The sequence below is a fragment of the Danio aesculapii genome, chromosome 16, assembly GCF_903798145.1.
Source record: "Danio aesculapii chromosome 16, fDanAes4.1, whole genome shotgun sequence".
In the NCBI taxonomy this organism is placed as follows: Eukaryota; Metazoa; Chordata; class Actinopteri; order Cypriniformes; family Danionidae; genus Danio; species Danio aesculapii.
The window spans coordinates 44,107,292-44,117,861 of NC_079450.1; the positions used below are offsets into that span (position 1 = coordinate 44,107,292).

General features: G+C 35.4%; 1 protein-coding gene across 1 annotated transcript in view; it reads left to right on the forward strand.

Annotated features, from left to right (window-relative positions):
• taf2 (TAF2 RNA polymerase II, TATA box binding protein (TBP)-associated factor) overlaps window positions 1–5,468 on the forward strand; it is a 37,613-nt gene extending 32,145 nt beyond the window's left edge. The window contains exons 22-25 of the mRNA XM_056476101.1: window positions 2,160–2,229; window positions 2,980–3,089; window positions 4,413–4,621; window positions 5,292–5,468. Of these exons, the coding sequence (XP_056332076.1) occupies window positions 2,160–2,229; window positions 2,980–3,089; window positions 4,413–4,621; window positions 5,292–5,468 (566 nt within the window). The remainder of the gene's footprint in view (window positions 1–2,159; window positions 2,230–2,979; window positions 3,090–4,412; window positions 4,622–5,291) is intronic.
• The last annotated feature ends 5,102 nt before the right edge of the window (window positions 5,469–10,570 follow it).

The following is a 10,570-nucleotide window of genomic DNA, read 5'->3' on the forward strand; positions in this document are numbered from 1 at the left end:
ATAAGCAGGCCAAATACACACTGGTAAAGGAGATCAGAGTCGCAAAAAGGAACTATTCTGAGAAACTAAGGAGTCAGTTCTCTTCCAGCGACTCAGCATCCGTGTGGAAAAGTTTAAAAAACATCACAAACTTCAAGACACCATCCCCCAGCACTGTAGACAATGAACGACTTGCAAACGACCTGAATGAGTTTTACTGCCGGTTTGAGAAAACCCCCCACACCCACTCTGAACTGCTCTTCACGCCACCATTAACACCTCCAACACCCCCCGCCTCCCCCATACCTGCACTTCAGTTCAGTGAAGATAAGGTGCGCCAGGTCTTCCGGAAACAGAAGAGGAAAAAAGCACCAGGCCCAGATTTTATAACACCAGCCTGTTTAAAATCCTGTGCTGAACAACTGGCCCCATCTTCACCCTGATCTTCAACAGATCACTGGAGCTGTGTGAAGTGCCCTACTGCCTCAAACGCTCTACCATCATCCCCATCCCAAAGAAACCCAAACTGACAGGACTAAATGACTACAGACCGGTGGCACTAACATCTGTGGTCATGAAGTCTTTTAAAAAACTGGTGCTGGCCGACCTGAAGGACATCACTGAACCCTCACTAGACTCTCTTCAGTTTGCGTACAGAGCAAACAGGTCTGTGGATGATGCAGTAAATATGGGACTGCATTATGTTCTGCAACACCTAGACAGACCAGGGACCTATGTGAGGATCTTGTTTGTTGACTTCAGCTCGGCGTTTAACACTATCATCCCAAAACTTCTCCTGCCCAAATTAACTCCGTTCTCTGTGCCCACCTGTCTGTCAGTGGATCAACAGCTTCCTAACGGACAGGCAGCAGCTGGTGAAGCTGGGAAAATTCTCACCTAGTATCCGCACAATCAGCACTGGCGCCCCCCAGGGGTGTGTCCTCTCCCCATTGCTCTTCTCCCTGTACACGAATGACTGCACTTCAAAAGACTCCTCTGTGAAACTCTTGAAGTTTGCAGACAACACCACACTTATCGGCCTCATTCAGGACGGTGACGAGTCTGCTTACGGACAGGAGGTTAAGGAGTTGGCTGTCTGGTGCAGTCACAACAACCTGGAGCTCAACACGCTTAAAACAGTGGAGATAATAGTGGACTTCAGGAGAAACCCCACTGCTCTCCCCCCACTGAGCATCATGGACAGCATTGTGGCAGCAGTGGAGTCATTCAGGTTCCTGGGCACCACCATCTCTCAGGACCTGAAGTGGGACACTCACATTGACTCCATTGTCAAAAAAGCTCAACAGAGGCTGTACTTTCTTCGTCAGCTGAGGAAGTTTACCCTCCCAAAGGAGCTGCTGAAACAGTTCTACACCTCCATCATTAAATCAGTCATCTGCACATCAATAACTGTCTGGTTTACTCAGCTACTAAATACGACCTCCAAAGACTATGTCGAATAGTTTGGACTGCTGATCGAATCACTGGTACAGCCCTTCCTACTCCCCAAGAACTGTACTTATCCAGAGCGAGCAAAAGGGCTGCCAAAAATCACTCTGGACCCCTCACACCCGGCACACTGCCTCTTTAAACTTTTACCTTCTGGTCGACGCTACAGAGTACTGCGCACCAGAACAGCCCGACACAGAAACAGTTTCTTCCCTTAGGCAATCCATCTCATGAACACTTGATGATAATAATTGTGGAACCAACATCACTACTTGCTATACACTTTTATACACATATACACATATTTAACAACACACTTTACATGCCAATTTGCACATAACAGCTGCACATATAACGTTGTACATAGTAATAAACACGTACATACACTTGTCAATTTGTATATTTGCATTCACTACTTGTATTATTATGATTTTTTTATTATATTTATTATCTGTTTTTTTGTCCTGTCTCTGTTATCCTGTTGCACTGTAGAAGCTCTGTCACGAAAACAAATTCCTCGTATGTGTGAACATACCTGGCAATAAAGCTCTTTCTGATTCTGATTCTGAAAACACTGAAGTTTTGTGTGTATGTGCATTTTAAACATTGTCAAGCATTCAGCAGTCTGTATTGAAATTGGGAGGATCATTTCACCAGCTCAAAAAAGTAAAAGAATTTTTTTGCAAAGTGATTTACACAAAATGTGTGTTTTATATTCTGTGTATTGGCAGTTGATAGGAGTTCGGGTGAACTGCAGTGGCTTCTGGATCTGGTACAGAATGACCCAGTCCATTACGTAAGGTCAGTAAAGATATCGAACACTTTTTTTACTTTGTGCTATTTTCCCCCTCCCATTTACAGTTTTGTGGCTTTGCTCTTCTATATCCTTCTCAGTATCAACTGTTTTTGTCATGCTCTTTCCTATGAAGTAATGACTGATTGGCTTTATAATTTATGTATGTACACGTCATAATTGCTGTGTTTACCTCATGGCTTTGTACATATTTTTTATGTGGTGCCTAGATGCACTTTTTGTGCATCAGGTTATTTTTAATTTGGCACTTAGATGCACTTTGCATGGATCCCATGAGATTTCTTTAATTATTTTTAATTTTTTTGTAAAATAAATAAATAAATCTCATGAGATCCATGCAAAATGCATCTAAGTGCCAAATTAAAACTAACCAGATGCACACAAAGTGCGTCTAGGCATCACATAAAAAATATGTACAAAGCCATGAGGTAAACACAGCAATTATGACGTTAGTTTTAATTTGGCACTTTAATGCACTTTGCATGCATCTCATGAGATTTATTTATTTATTATTTATTTTTTTGTAAAATATTTGCAACCTTGCAACTAATTAGATTTTACATCTTATCTATTTTTTGTCATCTATGGTTGCACTGTTGAGCCCTCCTTAACACAAATGTTTTATAACATGCAGTTATTACAGTCTGGTACCAACATTTTATTGATCCTCAGTGTTTAACTGCTGTATGTTTCAATGTATTTAAATTTTAGACCTGTTATTTTCTGCCCTATTTTAGACATGAGATTCTCAGCATGCTTGCCAAGAACCCACCTTTCACCAAAGCAGCAGATTCATCATTGTGTAATGAGGCTTTAGTAGACCAACTGTGGAAGCTGATGAACTCGGGTAAAACACATTTTTATAGTGCAATCTCTCAATTTGGTTTGTTTTAAGAAAGACTTTCTGGAATTATTACGCGTGTTCTTCCTCAACTTTTATGTGCCCTATGATTTTTTTTTTTATTCAGTTTTTAAGACCAGTTGGGGACTATTAGCCTGAAACACAGAAAATTGTGAAAGTAACCATTCAATTGCTGTTTAACTTCTTTTGCTTTCAAATCTGCTTTTTATTATTGGATGCCTCTTTGGAATTGGCAATTTTTTTAAGAAGCATTGTCTGTTTTGGGAAAATGTATTTTATTGAAACCCAATTATTGTAATTTGAGGTTTGCAGAAACTATTGGCAGTAGAGCTGCAACACAGTGTTGCTCCAACCCTACCCCTGATTCATCTAATCAATGTCTTTAAGATTATAAGAAATTTACAAGTAGGTGTAATTTAGAGCTAAACTGTTCATTGCTGTGGCCCTCCAAAGAAGTGAGTTTGAGACCACTGTTGAAGTCTAAATGCATAATGATTATTCCCCGTAATCCTTAAGCATTTATATACCCTGTAGTTTCTCTACTGCTTTTGTGTTTCACAATATGCGCTTTTAATGTACACAACAGAAGTATTTTTTTCTTCATTGCCTTCTTTTATTTCTTTAGGATCCTTACATTTTAAAATGTAAAATTTAAAATGTGCAAAACATTTTACAGATTAAAACATCAAAAATGTCATTACATAACTGCAAATATGTGACCCTCTCTGTGAAAACTCAGTTTAAAAAGTTTTTTTTTTTTTTTTTTTTGCAATTTACTGCGAAAACACAACCTTGACGTCTTTAATAATGTCTGAGTTAGGCCATGCCAAAGATTTGCTTAATTTCAAACTCAGGAAATCATATTTTTGAGAAAACTGCAACACATCTGAACTAGAATTATCCTGACTGTGTGGCATATACCAAAGTAAACCTGAAATTCTCCCATTTCAGTGGTGTATGACACATTTATGGTTAGATTCCTAAACTTTTAACATGTCTAATTATTATAATGTGAAGGTCCAAAAAGCATGAAAAATATGTTAAAGTAAATAAAGTGCTGTATCTCAAAACCTTGATATGTAATCTATCATTTACTGCAATAAATAAAAAATTACATATTTTTGTAATATTTTATGCATCTTTGACACTTTTTTCCAGAAATACTTTATGCCACTTTAGTTTGGGTTTCACAGAGGGGGTAACATCTACAGATGGATTCTTGAATTCTGATTGAAAATGTACAAGTACAAATGTACAAATTTTTGCATTACAAATCTGGTTATTTTGCAACCTCTGTATGTGTCTCAGGTACCTGCCATGACTGGCGTTTGCGATGTGATGCCGTGAATCTGTACTACACTTTGTTTGGGCTTACTCGACCCTCCTGTCTGCCACTGCCAGAGTTAGGTCTCGTACTGAACCTGAAGGAGAAAAAAGCTGTTCTCAACCCCACCATCAAATCTGAGCAGATCCCTGGAGTCCCAGAGATGCCCCCTAGCATGACCTTCATCAGCACTGTAATTCTAGTTTAAATCCATTTGTTACCACCGAATTATCTTCGCCCCAGGAATTACAATACAGTACCAATGTTTACAGAGCCATTCCCATGTGTAAATAATGGTATGGATAATGGTATGGTAATACTTACATTTTTAACTCATGATGCTATTTCTCAACTAGTTTAAACAAACATATTTTGCATGATTTTCTAATTAAGTAAACATTTAAAAGAAAAAGAAAAAAATGTACATTACATAATCAGCTAATCTGTATTAATTGTCATAAACTACCAAACACATTTTGTAGAGATGTTAAGATGTATAAAGTATATTACACATTGCTGAAAACGTAATATGACTTGACAAGGATGTGAAATTGGTTATTTTTTACTAAGCAATTTTGCTCTATCTATTTAATTGCATTTTTAGTTTATTTATTTTTATTTAAATCACAGAGTGAAAGGTGCTGTTGGCTCTGTAATGACTTTTATTCAAAAAGATTTTTTACGGACTGTTTTTACCACAAAAATTGCAAGTTTACTGGTATTAATTTTGGGTACAGCTGTAGCATTGTTCTACATAAAGGTAACCATATGTAGCTAATTAAAAAATAGGGATTTTTACGTATAATTCTTAGTTAATTAAATAATGTTTTGTTGTTATTATTATTATTATGAATCTTTTTCAGCTAAAGGAAGAGCATGTTGTCATGGATGCAGCATTGAGTGGTGTAGCCATGGTCCCACTGAGTTTAAAGAGGAAGGCAGAGACCCCAGTAGGTTCAGTCCCTGAACCTGGACAGGTTTTACAAGAGGAGCCCAGTGCTAAAATCACACTGAAGAGCAGAGTGAGTACCCAGCTCTGAATATAATTGTTAGAGGGTGTTAATACCTAGATCAGGGGTCTCAAACTCAATTTACCTGGTGGCCGCTAGAGGCAGAGTCTGGGTGAGGCTAGGCCGCATCAGGTTTTCCACAATAAATTAATTATATATTTCTAATTTGTTCATTTCTTTCATCTTATTTTGTTAAAAAAAAGAGATTTGAGAAGATTTGAATTTTTTGAACACAAAATAAGATGAAAAAATGAATAAAAAATTCATAAGAAAATGAATCAGTCAGTAATAATAATAATAATTTGATTTACTGTTACCCGCCGTGCTGTTATTGCAGGAAAAAGAAGCAACACGGTGTTGTTGTCATTAGTTTTGACTACTTTTATATAGAAATATTTCATATAGAAATATATGTAATGTTTATTGCGTGAGGCAATGCAAATACAATACAAGTTGCACGATGCAAATGGCCCACAAATTACGGTGCGATAATTGTTCCAGGTTACTGGGTACTGTTATGGCTCGTTTCCACTGACTGGTATGGTACGGTACGGTACGGTTCGGTTTGGTACGGGTCACAATTATCAAGCTTGCGTTTCCACTAACAAGGGTACCCTTTTGATGGGCGTGGTTTATGACAGAAAGTTTCAGTCGACGTCATTCTCGCTGGAGGAAAGGTTCACAATAAAGCTGTACAGGTCGCTCACATATCATATGAAAAGCACTTCTCACAAAACAGATACTTTACACACATAAATACTTGTGTAGAAATGTTTATTACTAACCTTTCTATGAACATGAGTTGATTATAACTGCAGATCAATGACAGTGTGAAACAGCCTAATGGAACATTTGTAATTATATTAAATAACTAAATAAATTAACATATATAAACACATACAGCCCCTTACAGTCTCCGATATGTTATCAATTACAGAAGAACTACACACAGCAGACATTTCGCCCGTATTTAGGTTCAAAACAACACAATATATAGCCTACAGTCAGCGTAAACCTCTTATCTGTGACTGCGGTCAAGCCAGCCGCGGTTCGGAAAAACACAGTCAAGCCAGCCGCGATTTATATTTCGGTGCGTGCGTATTATTATGATTACGGTAATGTCAGCAGCCACACAGAGAGCGCTCCACAGAGCGCCCATTTCGCCCAGAACAGAAAGATTATAACGAAATATCAGTTTCTCCCTCTTTCCTGCCACGTATGCTTTGTTAAACAATTTATTAGCTCTTTTTTGACAGTGTTGTTGTTTTAAGAAATGGGTTTCTGGGCTTCTCTGTAATTTCTTTAAGTTTATCTTTTTGCTTCAACTGATTTTATAGCAGATCAAACGGACAGAATAATTATACTATTTCTAAATACCCGGAATGCGTTTCTATTTCTCCTAGCCAACTACAGTACATTGCAAATACGGTTGAATTCAAGTTTATAGTTTATAGTTTATATCAAGTTTATATAACTTGGCTAACCTCAGAAAGTGAATACAGATAGAAGTAGTCCAACAAAACATTGTCTGAGTTACAAATATATGTTTATTTAATTTAAAGGGGATTTAAAAAGGTATGCTTCTTTCAGTATATGGGATATGAGGCATTATTACACTTTAGATGACTACAAAGACCTAATTTGTTATAAGTAGAATAGAACAACAATATGATCTGATGCAGGAAGTCAAATACTACTGTTTGCATACATCATATGAAACCTGTTTTACTGTAGTATTTTGGAGAAATATACCATTAACACACTTTAAAGTGCTATAAAGAAATAAGTAGAAAAAATAAACAGCTTGGTTCTGCGACAGTATGTACATGCATACGTCATGTGAAAGACCTCATTTAAATGAGCAGAAGAAAACAATAGACAGGACATCCAATATTATATGCATACCTCATAAAAAACCTTCTTACTGCAGCATTTTGGAGAAATGTGCTATTAATGAGCTATAAAGTCTTTAAAGTGCTATAAAGACATTGTTTGAATTAAATAAAAGTTAAATAAAAGTTGAGTTAAATAAAAGACTGATCTGGTCTGATACTGGATGTCCCATGCTATATGCATATATACCACATAAGAATCTTTTTTACAGCACCAATTTGGAGAAATGTGCTCATTTAAAATATGTATAAAAAACAACAATGGTCAGGTCTGATACAGGACATCCCATACTAAACCTCAGATAAAGACTTGTTACTGCAGGTTTTGGAGAAATTGGGTATTAACATTACTCAAAGTGTTACATAGACCCCATTTCCAATAAGTTGAAAAAAACCATGGTCAGTTCTTATATAGGACAACCCATACTACATGTATACTCCACACAACCTTTTTACTGCAGCGTTTTGAAGAAATTGGGTATTAATATAATTCAAAGTGTTATAAAGACCCTATTTCCAATAAGTAGAAAAAAACAAAGGTGTACTTCACATGAAACCTTTTTACTGCAGCATTTTGGAAAAAATGGTTATTAACATATATATCAAAGTGTTATAAAGACCCCGTTTCCAATAAGTAGAAACAAACAATGGTCAGTTCTTACACAGGACATTCCATACTATATGTGTACTTCACATAAAGCCTTCTTACTGCAGCGTTTTGGAGAAATGGGGTATTAACATAATAAAAAGTGCTATAAAGATCCCATTTCAAATAAGTAGAAAAAAACAATGGTCAGTTCTTATACAGGACATCCCATACTATATGTGTACTTCACATAAAGCCTTTTAACAGCATCACTTTGGAGAAATGGGGTACTAACATAATTCAAAGTGTAATAAAGAACCCATTTCCAATAAGTAGAAAAAAACAATGGTCAGTTCTTATACAGGACATCCCATACTATATGTGTATTCACATGAAACTTTCTTACTGCAGAGTTTTGGAGAATTAGGGTATTAATATAATATAAAGTGCTATAAAGACCCAGTTTCAAATAAGTAGAAAAAAACAATGGTCAGTTCTTATACAGGACAACCCATACTATATGTGTACTTCACACGAAACATTCTTACTGCAGCGTTTTGAAGAAATTGGGCATTAATATAATTCAAAATGTTATAAAGACCCCATTTCTAATAAGTAGAAAAAAACAATGGTCAATTCTTACACAGGACATCCCATACTATATGTGTACTTCACATGAAACATTCTTACTGCAGCGTTTTGAAGAAATTGAGTATTAATAAATATCAAAATTTTATAAAGACCCCATTTCTAATAAGTAGAAAAAACAATAGTCAGTTCTTATACAGGACATCCCATACTATATGTGTACTTCACATGAAACATTCTTACTGCAGCGTTTTGAAGAAATTGAGTATTAATAAATATCAAAATTTTATAAAGACCCCATTTCTAATAAGTAGAAAAAAAACAATGGTCAGTTCTTATAAAAAAACATCCCATACTGTGTATGTGCTTCACATGAAACCTTTTTACTGCAGCGTTTTGGAGAAATTGGGAATTGATATAATTCAAAACGTTATAATGACCCCATTTCTAATAAGTAGAAAAAAACAATAGTCAGTTCTTATACAGGACAACCCATACTATATGTGTACTTCACATGAAACCTTTTTACTGCAGCGTTTTGGAGAAATTAGGTAATAATATACTTCAAAATGTCATAATGACCCTATTTCCAATAAGTAGAAAAAAACAATGGTCAGTTCTTATACAGGACATCCCATATTTTATGTGTACTTCACATGAAACCTTCTTACTGCAGCATTTTGGAGAAACGGGGTATTAACACAATATAAAGTGCTATAAAGACACAATTTCAAATAAGTATAAAAAAAACTCTAGTTAGTTCTTATACGGGACATCCCATACTATATGTGTACTTCACATGTAACATTCTTACTGCAGCATTTTGGAGAAATGGGACATTAACATAATATAAAGTGATATAAAAACCCCATTTTCAATAAGTAGAAAAAACAATGATCAGTTTTTATACAGGACATCCCATACTATATGTGTACTTCACATAAAACTTTTTTACTGCAGCATTTTAAAGAAATTGGTTATTAATATAGGTCAAAATGTTATAAAGACCCCATTTCCAATAAGTAGGAAAAAACAATAGTCAGCTTTTATACAGGACATCCCATACTATATGTGTACTTCACATGAAGCGTTTTTACTCCAGCGTTTTGGAGAAATTGATTATTAATATAATTTAAAATGTTATGAAGACACCATTTCCAATAAGTAGAAAAAAAACAATGGTCAGTTCTTATACAGGAAGTCCCATACTATATGTGTATTTCACATGAAACCTTTTTACTGCAGCGTTTTGGAGAAATTGGTTATTAATATTATACAAAATGTTATAAAGACCCATTTCCAATAAGAAAAAAAAAAACAATACTCAGTTTTTATACAGGACATCCCATACTGTATGTGTACTTCACATGAAGCGTTTTTACTCCAGCGTTTTGGAGAAATTGATTATTAATATAATTTAAAATGTTATAAAGACACGATTTCCAATAAGTAGAAAAAAAAACAATGGTCAGTTCTTATACAGGACATCCCATGTTATATCTGTACTTCACATAAAGCCTTCTTACTGCACCATTTTGGAGAAATGGGGCATTAACATGATAAAAAGTGGCATAAAGACCCCATTTCAAATGAGTAGAAAAAAAAGGTCAGTTCTTATACAGGACATCCCATCCTATGTGTGTACTTCACATGAAACCTTTTTACTGCAGTGTTTTGGAGAAATTTCCAATAGATGGACAAAAACAATGATCAACAACCCTTACAATAGGCATACTTCATATGAAGACTTCTTACTCCAGCAATTTGGAGAAATTGTGCATTAACATAATATAAAGTGCTATAAAGACCCCTTTTCAATTAGGTAGAAAAAAAACAATGGTCAGTTCTTAAACAGGACATCCCATACTATATGTGTACTTCACATGAAACCATTTTACTGCAGTGTTTTGGAGAAATTAGTTATTAATATAATTCAAAATGTTACAAAGACCCAATTTCAAATAAGTAGAAAAAACAATGGGCAGTTCTTATACGTGACATCCAATACTATATGTGTACTTCACATGAAACCTTTTTATTGCAGCATTTTGGAGAAATTGGTTAAT